An 18,493-nucleotide genomic window follows, 5' to 3' on the forward strand; every position below is an offset into this window, starting at 1 on the left:
TTGTAACTTTTAAATGAAGCTTAAAATTATATTGTTCCAGAGATATATCATGTATACCAGATTTATATCGACTTTGAGAACTTTAGCGACAAAAGACCAATCTTCAGGCTCAGTAACTGCTGTAGACTTTACTTTGTGGAGAATCTTGCATTCTTGTGTTTTCCTTGCACTTCCAGGTGATCTGTATTCCAATGAATGTACAACAAAACTGTCATTTGCGGCAGGAGAAAAATCAATACAGACTTCTGCTTGGGACCAAGAAGAAGAGACTTTTAAAAGACCCCAGGGGTTCAAGCTTGGTTCTGTGGACAGCGCGGGAGTGCAGATTTATAGGGGTAGGAGATGTCACTGAGAGCTAAGGGGTTAGGTACCCCCGGAGGCCAGCAGCCGCAGGGATAGCTCTTTTCCACCTTCCCCTTGGCCTTCAGAGCAACCATGAGAGACCCTGGGGCTAGGAAGGAGTCACTAGAGGAGGGGACGAACGTGAAAAGGCCAGCGCCCGGCGATACACAACAGGCCGGGATTATCAGGTCAGTTACCGGGAGCCAAGGCTGGACAATGCAGCCATCGTGAGAGGAACACGAGGAGGCCGGGTGGCGACAGCAAACCCCCTGCGGGAAGCCGCACGAGTCAGCGCACCCTCCGGACGCACCGAGCAGCCTGACTGCAGTGCGCCGGGCGGGAAGGACGCGAAGCAAACACGAGAGAGCCTCGGAAGAGTGGGAGTGACGGCGCGCGCCTCACCATACACGCCCAAGGCGCGCGCCTCACGATGACGTAACGGACCACGCTGACGACACGCGAGGGGCGGGGCCATGACGCAAGCGCCCGCACCTCAAGCCGCTCGCAGCGGGTGAGGCGAAGAGGGTGTCTGTCAGGCCCAGCCTACGGGTCAGCGGGACTTGGCAAACCAGCGAGCGTGCGCAGTGAGTGCCAGGCACCGGCGAGCATGCGCACTCCGAAGTGCGGGGGGCGGCTGCTGGTTGCCATGGTAACGAGAAGCGGTTAGGAGACGGTGCGTTTGTTCGGCCCCGATGTCTGAGGCCTAGATGAGCGCGGGTGCTGAGGGAAGCAGCGAGGCCAGGACGCCGGGTAGTGTTGGGGCGGGAGGCATGGGTGTCGCGGGAGGTCTGGATCGCTGTGAGCGGCCCGCGGGTCCTGCCTGCTCTGAGCGTGGCGTGTGGTTTGATGAGGGACCTCATGGGACATGTCCAGGGACATCACTAGGCTCTGCAGGAGTATTTAAAACTAATATGCCGTGTTTCGTATGCATTTTTATTGATGTATCAGTTGCTTCTGTCCACTTAGAGCAATTGGTGACTAAATGCCATGTCACCAACGTGCTGTGTTTTCCTACCTGGTACAACATGTGCAAGCTGAGATTTACAAACAGGCAGTTTTCTGTTGTGGGTGTTAGTGCCTGGCCGAGGTTAAGTTTACCGCTTTCCTGTTGCCAGACTAACAGGCCACCTCTTCTCCATTTATATTTTCTCATACAATTGGACTAAATCTGGCACGTTTTGAGTATCTTTTAAAATTATACAATTTGCTGATACTATGGGACTTTAAAGAGGCAGTTTTTTTAACACTCTTACCTTGGTATTAATCACAACGGCATAATAAAAACTAGTGAAATTGTAGACTAAATAGCTACCTGTGGTTAACGATAGTATGAATCTTGTTGGAAATTAAACAGTTTTTGGTATGATGCATACTTGGTCTATGCTGAACTATAAGCATTTTGAACTTGGAAAATGATGGTAGTGACCTTTCAGAATTTTACATGCCTTGCTCCAGCCTAGGCCATGACAAGGAACATTGACTACAGACTTCTTTCTTAGAGCCCCCTGCCAGAACTGAAAAGGAACAAGGAGGAGGGCACCGTGAAAATTATTTGGGCTGCTGAAGGATCTGAGCAGCTGCTGGTTCTTTCCGTAGTCTTAAATCAGGTGTCTCGCACATTAGTTCCTATGGAACTCACTTTCAGGAGGGCACCGTGAAAATTATTTGGGCTGCTGAAGGATCTGAGCAGCTGCTGGTTCTTTCCTTAGTCTTAAATCAGGTGTCTCGCACATTAGTTCCTATGGAACTCACTTTCCTGTACCCTTTTAAATGTTGTAGTGCTGGGTTTAGAACAGAGGGCCTCTTTTGCACGCTTGGGAGACAGCTGCCCTGCCAGCACCCTTCTAAGAGTGAGTCCCCTATACTATCCCCTAGGTTGCTTTTTAAAAGGTGCTCTGTTTCTCTCCTTTGTAGAATATTATGGACTCTTGCCTTTATAAAAAATAACACCATGAAATAAATAAATTTATTAAATAAAAATGTTGTATGAAATTCTCAAGGTATTGATAAAAAAATATTGCAAAAAGAAACAGTATAACACCATGGTCCCAAAACTAAAAGGGGCAACACCAAATGCTTCTCCCAGCTTTTGAGGGAATTGGATCAACAGTAAATATTTACAGGGTATCTTATGCAGAACAGTCCTTTGTAAGCCCTTAGGATGTTTTCTTCTTTTCTATAATATTCCTGCAATGTCAGTGTTTTTGTGTTTTTTATAGATGTAAAATCTGAGCCAGAGATGTAGATAGCTTACCCCAAGAAGCAGAAAGCAGGTTGGGACTCAGATTCTGTCCACTTCTGTGTTGGCCATAAATGAAGGTAGCCAGCATGCTCCTATACCCATTTCTTGATTGTTTCCTTTCTCCCTGAAAAACAAACACACCATGCTGGTTTCCTGAGCATCTTTGCTCTTGCTCATGTTATCTAACATGCTCATTTCTCTCTTCAAGACTTGGCTTAAATGTTGTCTTTAAGGGTTGTTCACTTACTGAGTGTCTGATTTTGGTCTGATACTTCATTCTAAAACTCTTCTTTTTGCTGCTAGATTGTTCTTTGTTCTTTCCAGCACTGTGGTAAGCTATTAGAGGACAGGGATGGATTGGGTTATGACTGTGTGAATTGGAAGGCTAGCTCCATGCTGCCCTGTAGCTGGCATTCCTGTTGTCATCATCTCCATAGCCCTAGTAGATCTCAATGTTTACAAATACTCTCACTTTCTGTTCACAGCAGAAGAATGGAAGGAATTGTAATGTGATGCTAGACTTTGTTGAAGCCACGACATAGTGTTTCCTTATTGAGCATGTTAAAAAATAAGGTATTCCACCCTCCTCAAAACCGACCCATGGTTTCTCCTCAAAACCAACCCATTGTTTCACTCATGGGATGTAGTCTAACTGAGCCTTCTTTGGTTATAAAAATAGTTTAGAAATCTTGTGTCTGTGAGGAGCTGTGAACAGGAGTGGGAGGTGTGTGTGGTGTGGGTAATAGTAAGTCACTAAGTGCTGCCTGCAAGCCTCTCCTGGCTAGAGGACCTTGTCCTGCAGGAAATACTTTAAATTTTCACCAAAGAGCAAAGTGTTTGCCTGGAGTCTAATTTAGCTGCAGCAAAACAGCAGGGGTTTATTTAGGTATACACAGGTTTGAATTTATTGGTTTATAATTAAGGCTCCAGTAATTAAATGAAAAGGTTTCCTTTGTTTCTAACATAGATGTTGGGCCTGGGGTTTACTCTGACTTCGGTACAATGGCTCTGGCATTCCTTCCCATTGGTTTGGTAATATGCCATCAGTGGAGCATCAAGCCTCAGTTTTCTTCTAAAAGATGTTACATATGTTACACACTGTTCCAGTAACTAAGACAAAAAACCCACCTTCTACTTTTTAGGATCACTCATCTAAAAAAGTTAACTTAGCAGTCACCGCAGTTGCCTTACAGGACCACATTTTACATGATCTTCAACTTGGACATCTCTCAGTAGCAGATCCTCGTAAGACAAAAGTGCAAAAGAATGAAAGCAAGTCAAAACCTCTCAAAAGAGACGCAACAGCCATAATAGATACTGGGCTTAGAAAGACTACAGAGGGCCCCAAAGTGGAAGATCCCGAAAAGGAGTATGTTCTAGACCCCACACCACCACCGTTAACTTTAGGTAAGCTAATCTAGTCATTCGTTGGCTTAGTGCTAATTAACCCCAGGTAGCCTCCTCAAGCTGGATGGTACCCTATTTACAGGGCTGAAGCAATGGTGTATGGGGGTACAAATACAACCTTAACATTTTCATTGTGTCGGCATATATTGACAGCCAAGTGTGTTGTTAACAAGGCTTTAAATGCCAACTCTTCGTCTGCCAAGGTTTTTTTTTTTTTTTTCACTTCTGAGATAGAGTATTTGTGGAAGTATCCCATAAGCAAGATGGCTGTCAGCAATTCTCTTAAGTTGCAGCAACAGGGAGGTGACTTGCTTTTGTGAGTGAATTCCTGGCTGTGTACATTGTGCCTGGCTTTATCATGTGCCCTGTGGGCACCCCACATAATGCCAGAGTTGGTCTGTACTTCTGTATTTTAAGCTCTTCTGCCTTCCTTTGCATATTTTTGTTGGCTTTGGGAATCTCCTTGGATAGCTCAAGCTGGCCTTCAACTCTCAATCTCCCTGCTTCACCCTCCTGAGTACTTGGCTTATAGGCATGTGTCTGCATCTTTGTGTTTTGTGAACATAGTTTCCCTCTGGCATCTTCTAGAAGAGCTTTGTTACAGTGAATTGAAGACTAACTTCATGTGGTGTCCTTCCTCCTTAAGCAGCTTCCTCAACTCCAGGTGAGGCATCAGTGTCTCCATAGCCCCAGCAGTGATGCTTATACTCTTCAGCCCAAACCTTTCCTTGAATCTGTGTAGTGATCCCTCACTTGAACTAGGTGCCTTGATGTTCCTCATTTCAAGGGACTCCTTCCCAAAATTTTCACAGGCTCAGTGCTTTCTGGTGAAACACTTTAACATCAGTTTAAATACCATCCACAAATTTAGTGCCTTTTCCATCTTAATTGGATCCCTGTCATACATTGAGGCCATAACTTTTATTCCTTTGAGAGAAAGTCTCACTATGTAGTTCAAGCTGCCTTAAACTCAACCTTCCTGCCTCTGCTCTCACCATAGCCCTATATAATTATTACAGGAGTAAAAATTGTAAAATTCTCATGAATCTTTTTTTATATTTATAGTTTGGCAGATAGAAGATTTGATCTTACCTTGGCAACCTCAGCATATAATTGTTTCCCATGAAATCAAGAACTTTCCCGTTTCACTTCCTCTCTTGGGCACACCTGAGTGGCCAGAATCTCTGCTGTGTTGCTCGGGAGCCTCAGCAAACCCTAAGGCTGTAGTACTGCCACAGTCTGTCTGACCACCAAGACAACTACAGAGGGACAAAGGGTACATCACATATACAGCCTGACACACAAGACAGGAATGAAGCACAGGACAGTGAGATTTCATTGTGCTGCTTAGATTGACAAAAAACTGAAAACTTATGAAGTATTTCTGGAATTTCCCATTGAATATTTTCAGATAGTAGTTGGCTATGAATCACCAAAACCCCAGAAAGTGCAACCATGGATAAGGGAGCATAACTTCAGTGGATAATTAGCTCAGCATTATTTCCCTGGTTTCCATCACAATAGTAGCACGTTAAGGCCACAGAACTCTATACCATTCTTATAGTCTTTTGTAAGTCTGAGATCATTTTACACTGGGAAGTTAGAAATAAAAGGTTTCTAAATGATTAGGCATGGAAAATAGGTTTGGTTAGGGCTGTTGTTGTGTAAGTGACAAAACCCGGAGGTAGTAGGAGACCTGCACAGCACAGAAAGGAAACTCCCTCCTCAGACAGTTCATCTGTTTTGTACCCCACCTTTTGTTAGTTTAGTAGATGGGGTAAAGAGCAGAAAGTTTCCACGTTTGGTTACAAGTACAGAATAGCCAGCCAAGAGTGACAGGCACCTTGAGAGAAAGCCTTATCACTGGTGTTCTCCAAGAAAGCCTGTTCTCAGCTCTGCTACTTTGAGGTGTTATTACAGATACAGGTTTGTGCAGTTCAGAGTCTGGCCCTTGACAGTAGGAGTCATATAGTCAGTCATAGGCCCATCAGTAGTCTAGGAATAAAGGCTGAGCTCATTGCCCAGGATGGTAGGTACTAATTCAGGACAGGATAATGGCTCTGGGCTCAACTCTGCTTTCTGTTTCTTCTCCTGATGGTTTTAGTGTTGGTATATTTTTACCAGAAGTAAATCTAGTGAAGTGAGTTAATTTCACCTATATTATTAGGTGAGTTTGGAAAATAGGTGCTCTTAACAGAATTTTTGTTTGTGTATGTTTTCACAGGTGTAGGCATGTACATGTGGAGACCTAAGGTTGGCATCAGTTATCTTCCTCAGTCACTGTCTACCTTATTTTTTTAGACAGAGTCTCTCACTAACCTAGAACTCACCAGTTCACCTAGACTGGCTGGCCAGCAAGCTCTGAGGATCTCCTGTCTCTGCCTTGCCTGCACTAGGGTTGTAGGCACATACTACTGTAGACATCTTTTACACAGATGCTGGTGATAGAACCCATGTTTATGTGAATGGCACTTTACTGGCTGAGCCATTTTCCCTGCTTTGGGCATGCATTTTATGATTATTCCCCTTTCTTGTTCTGTATTTTCTCTTTGTGCTTTTTATTTTATCTAGATCAATTTCATTAGAAATGTCTCTTTGGGGGAAAAGACATTTTGGATTTATACCTGCTGTTGGTTCTGGTTTCATTTTGGCTCCTGTTTCCTTGGAATTTCTGTTGTTGTCCTTGTTATTTCCTGTTTTGTTTCCTTCACTTGGTTGTAGTTCCTTTTCCTAGCATCTTAGGTAAACATCTGTTTGCAGACTGTTTCCCGGCAACTTCGTGCAGATAGAACATCCTTGTGAACTGCTGTTTGCCTCCCATGTTGACACAAATGCTCTCATAGCTACTTAGCTCTTAGCACTCTATCTCCTCATTGTCTTTTTGGTTTTCTCTACATCCCAAATTGTTGAGTCCCATGAGTTGAGCATCTGTTCTGTGACTTTTTCTGGGAAGACATAGAAGTCTATGTACCTAGAAAATATATCTACTTCATGTGAGATTAGTATGTTCATACTTCTATCATGAATTTTTCTAGGACCAAGAGTGCTTTTCTGATGGCCCTCTGTGCTAGGCTGACTTTTTAAAAATGTACCTTTACTGTTATTTGGAAGTTTGCAGATAGTGGTTTACATTTACAGTCCTACCAGCCCTGTGCCCAGGAATGTTGCAGGTACTTTTCAAAGTGAGTCTCCCCATGGGATATAAGCTCATGTGATGGGTACTTATGAACCTCTCACTTAAGGAATGTATGCTTAGGTAGCATGTGATTGATGTGCACTTTGTAAAGGACATTGGTGAGGGCAGCAAGGCTAAGTGGAAGAAGTCAGTGCTACAGGCTGACAGTTAAATTAGGTGAAAAACAAGAAGAAAAATGGCAAAAAAATTAATATTCTTCAACTTCTATACAACTAAACATCAATCCTGCCTGCTTGAAAAATCACTCAACATTCAGAATGATGACAAAGTCTGTATAATAAAAACATAAATCATTATTGTGAACTCAAGTGTTATCACTGCCCTCATACCTCCATAGAAAAGCACCTTGCTATGTGTTGTAAAAAGTTGCTATAATGCTTCTCTAGAATATCTGCATGCAGATTATCTATTAAAAATTATATGTGACTATGTATGCTAAAATACATGAGTTTACATTGTGTCTTATCTTTCCTGTAGCACAGAAACTGGGCCTCTTGCCACCTCCTCCATTGCCACTGTCATCAGATGAATGGGAGAGAGTGAAGCAGAGATCACTCCTGCAAGGGGACTCCATGCAGCCATGCCCAATATGTAAAGAAGAATTTGAGCTCCGTCCCCAGGTACATTACAGACAGAACTTTAGATCAGCCCAGCACTGCTTCCCCAGTACTAGCCAGTGAGCCACCCAATTCCATGGCCCTTTGTAACTTCCAAATATTTAACATTTTCTCTACCACCCCTGAAGTGTGTGTGTATGGCTGAACACTATCACTTGACAGTGTCCACTTAGTGGTGTGACACTAAGTCCAAGTATGCCATTTGCATGAAAGGATGCTTTGAATATCTTCAAAGACTTCATGGGAGAATCCTGATATAAAGTAAAATCTTTGTTCATACATCTCTCAATATAAGATGGGTGGTCATCCTGGTGTATAGAAAGCTCATGGCCTGCCACACAGACCCATCGCTGTGCCTGACTAACCTGCCAGCTCCAAGGAGCCAAGGTCACTCGTGCTTTCAGAATCTGGGAAGAGGGGTTGGGGATTTAGCTCAGTGGTAGAGCACTTGCCTAGCAAGCGCAAGGCCCTGGGTTCGGTCCTCGGCTCTGGAAAAAAAAAAAAAAAAAAAAAAAAAAAAAACCAGAATCTGGGGAGAAACATAGTTTTCCTCAAGGCTTTTGCATAGTGTGTTGCCTTAGCTTCTATATGGTAGGCACTGAGACAGCAGCTGAGAAAAGCCAGCATTTAGCCAGGCTTGGGTCTCAGCTGAGGATCCAAAGCTTCATGGGCTATCCTGACCTCTCAGACTTAAAAAAAATGCTTGTTTCACTACCAGCAAGGACGTTCACAGTCATTACATTTTTGCTCTTCAGTAATGTGAAGATGCTTGAAGTACACTTTCCTTCTAGTTCTCGAGAGGACTGAATCTTATGTAGGATTTGGATACTGGGAAGATTTGTCAGCCCTTGAATCACAGAATTGTCATATGTAGGGAAGTTTGTAATTTAGTGCCAGAGTACAAGATCATTAAAGCTGCAGGGAATCATCCAGCCTCAGCAACCTCATTTATTGTGCTGTACATGTTTAACCTGGTTGTATGAAGAATGAAAACTTAAACATCTCAGTGTGTTATGTAAGCATTTCACTAAAAACTTTGTCATTTTGTTTGATTAAAGATACTACTGTGTTAATCTTGCGTTTATTATTCCCTTATTAGATTTCTTCTTAGTTAAAAACAGTTTTTCTGGGTTAGACAGATGGCTCAATGGCTAAAAGTACTTACTGGCTGTTCTTCCAGAAGACCCAGATTCGATTCCCAGAACCCACATGGTGGCTCACAACTCTAGTTCTGGGAGATCCTATGCCCTCTTCTGACTTCTATGGGAACCAGGCATACAAATCAGACATACATGCAGGAAAAACACCCACACAAAAATAAATAAATAATAACAATTTTCCCACCATAGGATAAGTTCAAGATACTTTCAAGTAATCTTATTCTTATGACACCATCTAACAGTGAGAACAGAACTCAGGTAATTCACAACAGGCCAACTCAGAAATTATGACAAAATGTAAATGGAGTTTGGTCCTCACTTGTGTAACTATCACCATAAACTGTTTGCCTATAATGAATATATGGATATCTCAAAGATAATTTTCTAATATTATATATTAGAATTATATAAGAATTACATAATTTAGAGCAGATTGATATCTGTTGATAAAAGACTTTGAAAAATTATATTTAAAAAGAATAACTGAGTCCAACAATGATTTTAATACAATAGTTAATTAAATTTAAGCTTACAGTTGGCAGGGTCCAGAAAAGGTTTTAGGGAGATAGAGACATGGCTCCCAAGTTAAGAGCACCGGCTGCTCATCCAGAGTACTGGGGTTCAATTCCTAGCATCCATATGGTGCTTACAACCACCTCTAACTCCAGTTTCAGGGTATCTAAGGCCATCTTCTGGCCTTTATAGGTACCCTATGGATGTGGTACACAGACATACATGCAAGCAAAACACCTCTACTCCTAGAATAAAATAAATATTTTTTAAGAAAAGGTTTTAGAAGTTTATGAGCTCTATTCTCAGATTTCTTCCCTTAATCCCACTTGAGAAAAGTACAGAGTGAGCAACAGCACAGGGGATGGTCACTGAAAACAGTAGGACATGCATCTGCCCACACACCTTCTCCACAGCCCATTATACCTGCCCATGGCTAATGGTCTAAAATCCTTTCTCCTTACTGGGTTTAAGTAGTTTTATTTTTTGTTTTTCCAGGTCAAAACATCACTGTTGGCTGGGGATTTTGAGTCAGAAGGGTGAAGTTTTCTTACAAACATACTTGCTCTCCATTTAAAAAGAAAAATGTAATTTGTCTCCATGATGTCTTGCTATTTAAATGTAAAACTCTCACAATTCTGTCACAGTAAGCTGTGATTTTAAGTTTCAGAGTGTAATTTAGCTGAACAAAGCCATATAAAAGATGCTTGCTTGTCGTGTCTCTGCTCCTTCTACCAAGTCCACACCACATGGATGGGTTCCTTCCTGCCCCACCCTACCTACCTAGCAGTGTCTACCTTGGCACTCCTTTTACGGGCTTACTATCAAGCATGATGTGTTGTTTTATGGTATCAGGCCACTGGCTTTGTTTAGATGATATGCTTATACTAACTATATTAAACTTAAAAATATAAGTGTGAACTGCTCAGCTGTCTGAATGTTACCTTCAAGTATTCAGATGCTTTTCCAGAGGATACATTACTAACCTAGGACTCTGCTCTCTCCTGTGGACAGGTGCTGCTTTCCTGCTCACATGTATTCCACAAGGCAAGTAATCCCACTCTGGGCCTGGCCTCCTTCCCTTACTCACTGAAAGAGCCATTTGTGATCCCTGAGCATCATTTGTCGTTGGAATCATGGCTTTAGGGTAGACTGCAGCTCATCCTGTTGTGAACATCATGGATTTTGTGTGACAGAAGCACAGATGTTTGTGTAGCAGATTGTTAGTACCACACATCAAGGCTGCTGATAGCTTACTTCCTGCTGGCTGTTTGCACGGCAGTCTGACACATAGCATTTTACCTTTACACCACTTGACTTTCAGAGGTTTTTGAAGTCTCTGCATGCATGTTCTTGTGGAAATCATTTTTGGAACAGGTTTCATGAGGAAGGTGTTAACATCTGATGAAACTACTTCACTTCATAATCTAAATTGGACTGAGTCTCAATTATGAGAGAAAGAATACTACAATTACATTAGAAGTAAAAAAATGTTGTTTATAAGTAATTACTTGTAAAGTTTTAAGTGAAATCCTTTTCTTCAGGCATGCCTTCAGGCTTTTGAAAAGTTCACAAATAAAAAAACCTGTCCCCTCTGTAGAAAGAACCAATATCAAACCAGAGTGATACACGATGGGGCCCGCCTGTTCAGAGTAAAGAGTGCCACCAGGTAAGATTGTCCTCAGTGCCTTGCAGAGGGGAGACAAATGTTTGCAGCTCAAGCTGTGATTACTAACCCAGGAGGTCACCAGAGCAGCCCAAGCTGGGAAGAGTACTGAAATACTTGTTAAAAATAAGGCCATTAAGGGGCTAAAGAGATGGCTCAGTGGTCAAGAGAACTAACTGCTCTAGAAGACCCAGGTTCAATCCCAGTACCCACATGGTGTGGCTCACAACTGTCTGTAACTCTAGTTCCAGGAATTGTATGTCCTCTCTGACCTCCATGGGTACCAGGCACACAAGTGGTATAGATATTCATGCAAACAAAACATTCATATGCATAATAAAATAATTTTTAATTTAAAAATAAGGCTATTAGGCGGTCATCATTTCTACATCTCTGTTTTAGAATCCAAGCCTACTGGAGAGGGTACATCGTTAGAAAATGGTACAGAAACCTAAGGAAAACAATCCCTCCTACAGATGCCAAGTTAAGGAGAAAGTTCTTTGAGGAAAAGGTGGGTGTGTATCACTACCTATCCACACACACATGGTCTATGTGGGTGAATATTAGGGACTAGTAAGCCAACAGGCAGTGCAACTGCTGCTGACTTCACTTTTAGAGCTTTCTGCTCAACTTAGTGGCCTCCAACCTCATTGCATGAAAAAATGACATTCAGATCAGCTTTGGTTTGACGATTTTATGCTGTTTGATGGTACCATCTTGTGATAAAATAAGACAAACTTGAGTTTTTCAACTCTAAGAGGCCCCAGTTATGCCTACAACATGAGTGAAAATAGAGACCTCACTAACATCTCCTGGTAGCTGGCTGAACCTTGTAGGGATCACCACAATACAGAAATAGACAACTCCGGTCCGTGCTTGCTTATGCTTACTTTCCATGTTTTATGTTATGTGGGGTGTCTTAGTTAGGGCTTCTATTACTGTAAAGAGACACCATGACCACAGCAACTCTTATGAAGGAAAATACTTAATTGGGGTGGCTTACAGTTCAGAGGTTCAGTCTATTATCATCATGGTGGGACATGGCAGCATGCAGACAGACATGGTGCTGGAGAGGTAACTGAGAGTTCTACATCTTGTGCAGGCAACAGGAAGTAGTCTGAGACACTGGGCATGGCTTGAGCATTATAAGACCTCAAAGCCCACCCCCACAGTGATATACTTCCTCTAACAAAGCTATACCTACTCCAACAAAGCCACACCTCCTAATAGTGCCACTCCCTTTGGGGGCCATTTTCTTTCAAACCACCACATGAGAGGTGCTTTTTAACAGTTTTCCATGTCTCCATTTGAACAGAAAGGACTGGCAGGTATTAGAAATAACCAGCCCTAAGTAGAGAACCTTTCTCATGTCTGCTCCAGCATAGCAGGTCTAGCCACCATTAGTAGGTGCTTTGGGGCTCTTTCCCTTACCTGGGATGTGAGTGTCACTGCTGACCTAAGAATCAATTATAAAGAAACACATAGTAGGCACTGAAATTTTATATTTGTTGAAAACATTAGTATCTTTCCAAGGAAATTTATGAATTTTCATGTTAATTTTCATGTACCTTGTTTTAGGTTTGCTAATATTCTGTGTTTGTTTATGGTAACACTAGTATCACAACATGCCAGACTCAGATCACTGAGATAAACTCCTCAGCCAGACATAATGATCCATGCCTATAGTCAACACCTGGGAAACTGAGATAGAAAGACTGCTTGAATCTGGAATTTGAGGCCAGCCTAGTTACCACAGCAAGGCCCCATCTCAAAAAAGAAAAGGATTGGTTGGAGAGATGGCTCAGCAGTTGAGAGCACTGATGCTCTTCCAGAGGACCTGTGTTCAATTCCCAGCACCCACATGGCAGCTCACAACTGTCTGTAACTTCTGTTATAAGGGATCCAGTGCCCTCATACAGACATACCTGCAGGCAAAGCATCAATGTACATCAAAAAAAAAAAAAAAAAAGAGAGAGCCAAGATGTTAGTTCAGGGGAAAAAAAGAGAAAGAAAAGGATCATCTTCTCATAGTCACACTGCTGTTATCATTCCCTATAGAAGTATCATTGACATGTTTAGTTTAGCTTTTTGTTCTTCTATTTAGGATGGTGACTATAACAGACAACCTTTAATAAAAAACACAGTTCCTTATTTTCTAACTATTTTCCTAGTTATTGCTGCTTTAGGCACAAGACTGAGTGAGTGATCACAACCACATATTTCCTGGTCTCATAAGAGACTCATTTACCTCAGAGGAAGAAATGGGAGTGTCTGTGACTTTGTGTGTGGCTTTGCCCTTACCTAGGTGACCAGCCCATTTCAGCTGTGTTAGAACTACATTGATTATAACGCAATATAATTTTTTTCTAGTATCTTTCCTAGGCACTAAAGGGATTGGTATCAGCACAAGACACCCCAAGACCAAGTTCTCAGCACAAAGGAGATTTATTTGCCCCAGAGGGACAGAGGGCGGGGACTAAGAGACAAAGATGGGACAGAGGAGGAGGGAGAAGGGAAGGGAACAAGGAAGAGGTAAGAAGGGGTATTTGTCCTGGAAGGACAAAGGAGTGCCTCTGAATAGAGGAGACAGACATGGCCCATAGGCAAATGGTAGTTTATGAATGTAAAGGGGGAAGCACCCTCCCCACCCCGTGTTAGGATGAGATGTTTAATTTTAATTGGGCATATTTATTAGGTGAAGTAGAGGGGCTTCTTTTGATTGTTGGACTTCAATACTTTGATAGCTGGACCTTGGTAGTCAGCCTCAGGAGAAAGAAGTGGCCAAATAATGGAAGAGACCTTGGTAGCTATCTGTGGAATGTAATCTAATGGTTTTTAGCAAGTCAGAGGGAGTGGGGGAAGGGTCAAGGCCTGCCAGAGCCATGTTTGCCATGCTCTGACTGCCTAGAGCCCCTTCAGGCACTAAAGTATTTGTTCCAAGCAACACTATTATGAGAATATGTAAATCAGAACATTTGACATGTTGTGGTTGTTACTGTTCCTCATATTTAACTAAGAAAAACACTGAGTTTCCTTGAAGAGCAGAGTGGCCTTAAATGTGATATGGATGCTAAGCTAATGGCTTTGCACACTGCACTGTCAAGTCAGAATGGAGCAGTGGGTGGTGGCTAGAAGATACCTGGGTACTGGTTGGCCTGGCCTAGAAAAAGCTCGTGCCTTTGGCTGTCAGAGGCAGCAGGAGACCCAAAGGCAAAAGGCACAGGGACTGCCTACCAAGTTGAATTTGACCAAGAAAAAACAAAAGATCTCAAAAACCTTGATCTCTCCTAGCTGAATAGGGAACCCAGAATATCTGGGTTAGGGATGAATTTCTAAAAAGAATCCCTCATTCCTGCCTACTGTTGGGTGAAAAGCTTCCTGTTTTCCCACACTGCCAGATTCTTTCTCAAACCCTGCCATGTGCAGAAGAAATCAATTGTGTAAAGTCCTGATCGTTAACTGAATGAAAGAGTGTGTCTGTCCTCACTTCCCAGGATGAGTTGTTCCTCTTTCCGACATAGAAGGCAGCACACCAGCCTCCCTTCTAGACCGCATCTCTATCTCTGACCCTGAATCAAACGCAGATAGGCACTTTGGGCCAGTTTATCATATTTCAGACATCTCTCTTTAGAGCTCAGTTTCGGCTTCCATTCAAACTGATGTCTTCTGCAGTTGTTCTTCTCTTTCTGTGCTCTCCTGTGCATTATAGTCCATGGTTTGTTTGATGGTCAGTGTTATTCTCTGAGTATTCTTAGTGATTATTTTTTGTTTTTGTTTTTTTTCTTGAAATAGTCTTACTATGTTGCCGAGGCTGGTCCTCAATTTGTAAGCTGAAGAGATAGTCTTACTATGTTGCCGAGGCTGGTCCTCAATTTGTAAGTTGAAGTGTAAGCTGTGACTACAAGCAAAACCCTTTAGCCAGAAGCCCTTTATAATTTCTAATGTGTAATAATATATGGCTTATAAGTCAAAGTCATTGTTTGCTTTTGCAAAACTATGACTTGATAACTATTTACCATCTGTATGTGGATAGTTTGTTCATGTTTACATATAATGACTTTGGAAAGTCTAGGCTATACTTTGCTGTCACATAAAGCAGTCATGACAATCGATTGATGGTCCTCACTACACTAATATTTATGAGGTTGTGACACAGCAGATTCACTCATGTTGTCTGAGAACATGTGAAAGACCCAATGCTGGTGGTTGTTTTCAGAGTCCAGTGATGTTGTGGAAGTTCGTGAGGCTGTATTCTGAAGCAAAGGGAGCCCCGGTAGTGTCTGAGACCCAGCCCTGATGGCTGTTCATGACTCAAAATGCTTTTCAGACACTGAAAACATTTGTTGTATCTTTACTGGCTACAAATGAGCCTCTCTATCATTTTTCTTAGAGCTTTTTAAAGTCTCCAAATAATTCCTTCCATGTAAGAAAACACATTTTCAGTTTCTCATAAGAGTGACAAGGAAAACTAGGACCAGCCATTAAATGAAGACAGGTCTCTGTGCTCAGCACCACCTTCCATCCTGCAGGGAAGAGCTGGGAACCATAGCAGGCCCACAAGGGCCCTCTGGCTTTTATGATTTTATTCCAGCATCAACACCGCTTCTCTGAGAAGGGAGCACTTTTGCAGTTGTGTCCACTGTAGTCTGAGGCTCTTCATTAGCAATCAAGAACAAACTATTTGTTGTTCATAGGGGAAAAAAAAAACGTTAAAAGTGGAAGATGGGAGTCCATATACTAAGGAAGTAGAAGCCGGGAACAAGCTATGCTGACAACTGAGAAGGCAGGTTTGAAGGGTTGGAGAGATGGGTTAGTTGATAAAATGCTGCACAAGCATGAAGACCTGATGCTCAGCACCCAGACAAAAGTAGCATACACCTGTAATCCCAAGTGGGTACAGGAGAATCTTGGGAGCCCAGTGGCCAGCCAGCCTAGTTAAATGAGAGACTCTGTTACAAAAAATTAAGGTGAAGAACAATTGAGAAAGATACCAGACATCACCCTCTGGCATACACTTGCACCAGCATGCATGCACATACCCACATATATACGCTAAACACATTCACAAGAGAAAAAAGAAGACTTCAGTCAGAAATTTGAAGCAATAAATAAGGTGATTACAATTTTATAAAGTAAAAAGTCCACCAAGAATGTGCAGTGAATGTAGTATATAAGCACTGGACATTGGTATACCCTGCTTTGTAAATCATACACTCCTAGATATTAAGGGCCACATAGGTCCAGATATAATAGTATGGGAGATTATTACTCCCACTCTGAAAACAGTCCCATTCACAATAGCCTCAGAAAAATAAAACACCCAGGAATAAACCTAACCAAAGAGTTGAAAAATAGTGAAAATTTAAAACACTGAAGAAATTGATAGAGACATTATAATATGGAAAGACTTCCCATACACATGGAGTTACAAAATATTGTGAAAATTAGCCATTTGAGCAAAAGCAATTTACAGATTCTATGTAATCTCCATCAAATTTCTGATAACATTCTTCAAAGGATTGGAAAAAAGCCTAAAATTAATATAGAAGCACTAAATAGCCAAATGATCCTGAGCAGAAAGAACAATGCTAGAGGTATAATACCTGATCTCAAAGTATACTACAGTCATAATAACAAAATCAACATGGTGCTGACACAAAAATAGACAAGTGGACCAATGGGGTAGAATAGAGGAGCCAGAAAGAAACCCACAATCTACAGCCACCTAATTATTAACAAAGATGTCAAAAGTACATTGAAAACAAATCTCAATCATTGTGCTAGGAAACTGGATTTCACAAGAAGAATGACGCTAGGTCCCTCTCATCCTGTGGGAAATTCTATTCCAAATGGAATGTGTATCTTAATGTAATATCTGAAACTACTAAAAGAAAAATAAGGGTACCACTTCAGGGTACATACATAGGGAGGACTCCAACAGCTCTGGAAATAATACTGAGAATTAATAAATGGTGTTGCATGAAATTTAAAGTTTCTACACAGCTAAAAAATAATTGAGTGAAGAGACGGCCTACAGAATGGGAGAAAAAGTACTTGCCAACTATTCATCTGAGAGTGTCTAGGCTATATAACAAAAAAGTAAAAATAAACTACACAAACAGTTCCCAAAATAAATTCAAAAGGCTAATAAACATGAAAAATCAGCCACTGTTAGCCAAAATTAGGAAAATGCAAATCAAATCTATAGTGATAGTCCATCTCATCCTGTTTACAATAGCTAGTATTAAGACAACCGCAACACACTAGTAAGGATATGGGGAAAGAGGAACTCTTACTGCTGCTGCTGGGAATATTTATTGGTATACCCACTATGAAAATCAGTATGGATATTTCTCAAAAAAAATCTAAAAATTGCCGGGCGGTGGTGGCGCACGCCTTTAATCCCAGCACTCGGGAGGCAGAGCCAGGCGGATCTCTGTGAGTTCGAGGCCAGTCTGGGCTACAAATCGAGATCCAGGACAGCACCAAAACCACACAGAGAAACCCTGTCTCGAAAAACCAAAAAAAAAAAAAAAAATCTAAAAATTGAACTATCATGCACTATAGCTGTGCCACTCTTGGGCACATACCTAAGTATCCTAAATCAGAAAACAGACAAAACTGCATAACTGTGTATACTGCACCACTGTTCACAACAGACAAGGAACTAGCCTGCTTGTCCACCATCAGGTGGATGAAGAAAGAAGATAGGAAATATGGTTGTCATACACAATGTAATTTTATTCTCGCAAAAAATGAAATTATCTCATGTTACGAGATAACCCCTATTACAAACAAATATGTTTTCTCTGATACACAAGATCTAGATTTATAAATATGTATATGATATGAAAGCATAATAGGGACCACTTGGAAGGAAAGTAAGTTTCAGGGAGGGGGAATAGAGGGTTTGGGGGACAAACAAGCAGAGTATTTTATATATATATACAATGTCATATTGAATCCCATTAGTTGATATGCTAATGTGTTACAAACTAATAAAAAATTAAAATGTTTAAGAGAAAAGGAAAAGTACCAAGTATATTTAATATATGTTATGTCTGGCTTTTTATTTTGGGGCTTCTGAAGATGATCCTAGAAAACGTTAGTGTGCAGAAGAAAATGAGGACTGTTGTTGTGTAGAGCAGTGGTCTGAAAGACACACAGTTTTTCTCAGCCACAATAAGAAACACACTGTTTTGAGAGACCCAGCTCATGTGTACACATGACAGAAACAAAGCCTTTGTTCTTCATGCACCTGAAGGTGGACATGCAGGCTGGTTCCTTACCTTGTCTGTTGTGAACAGTGGTGCAGTAAACATGGCTGTGCAGCTATGTTTGTTCTGCAATTTA

At 41.6% G+C, this 18,493-nt stretch overlaps 1 protein-coding gene across 4 annotated transcripts in view; it reads left to right on the forward strand.

The window, feature by feature from the left end:
- The first annotated feature begins 903 nt into the window (after positions 1-903).
- Rnf32 (ring finger protein 32) overlaps positions 904-18,493 on the forward strand; it is a 43,295-nt gene continuing 25,705 nt past the window's right edge. The window contains exons 1-7 of one of the 4 annotated variants that reach the window (XM_052720105.1): positions 904-1,015; positions 3,070-3,157; positions 3,727-3,991; positions 7,665-7,807; positions 10,489-10,521; positions 11,019-11,143; positions 11,543-11,651. In XM_052720105.1, coding sequence (XP_052576065.1) covers positions 3,143-3,157; positions 3,727-3,991; positions 7,665-7,807; positions 10,489-10,521; positions 11,019-11,143; positions 11,543-11,651 — 690 coding nt within the window. In that variant the 5' untranslated portion in view covers positions 904-1,015; positions 3,070-3,142. The other 3 variants (XM_052720104.1, XM_052720106.1, XM_052720107.1) reach the window with 3 other exon arrangements.

This window comes from Peromyscus californicus, unplaced genomic scaffold (genome assembly GCF_007827085.1).
Source record: "Peromyscus californicus insignis strain IS unplaced genomic scaffold, ASM782708v3 Scaffold_6__1_contigs__length_162567912, whole genome shotgun sequence".
In the NCBI taxonomy this organism is placed as follows: Eukaryota; Metazoa; Chordata; class Mammalia; order Rodentia; family Cricetidae; genus Peromyscus; species Peromyscus californicus.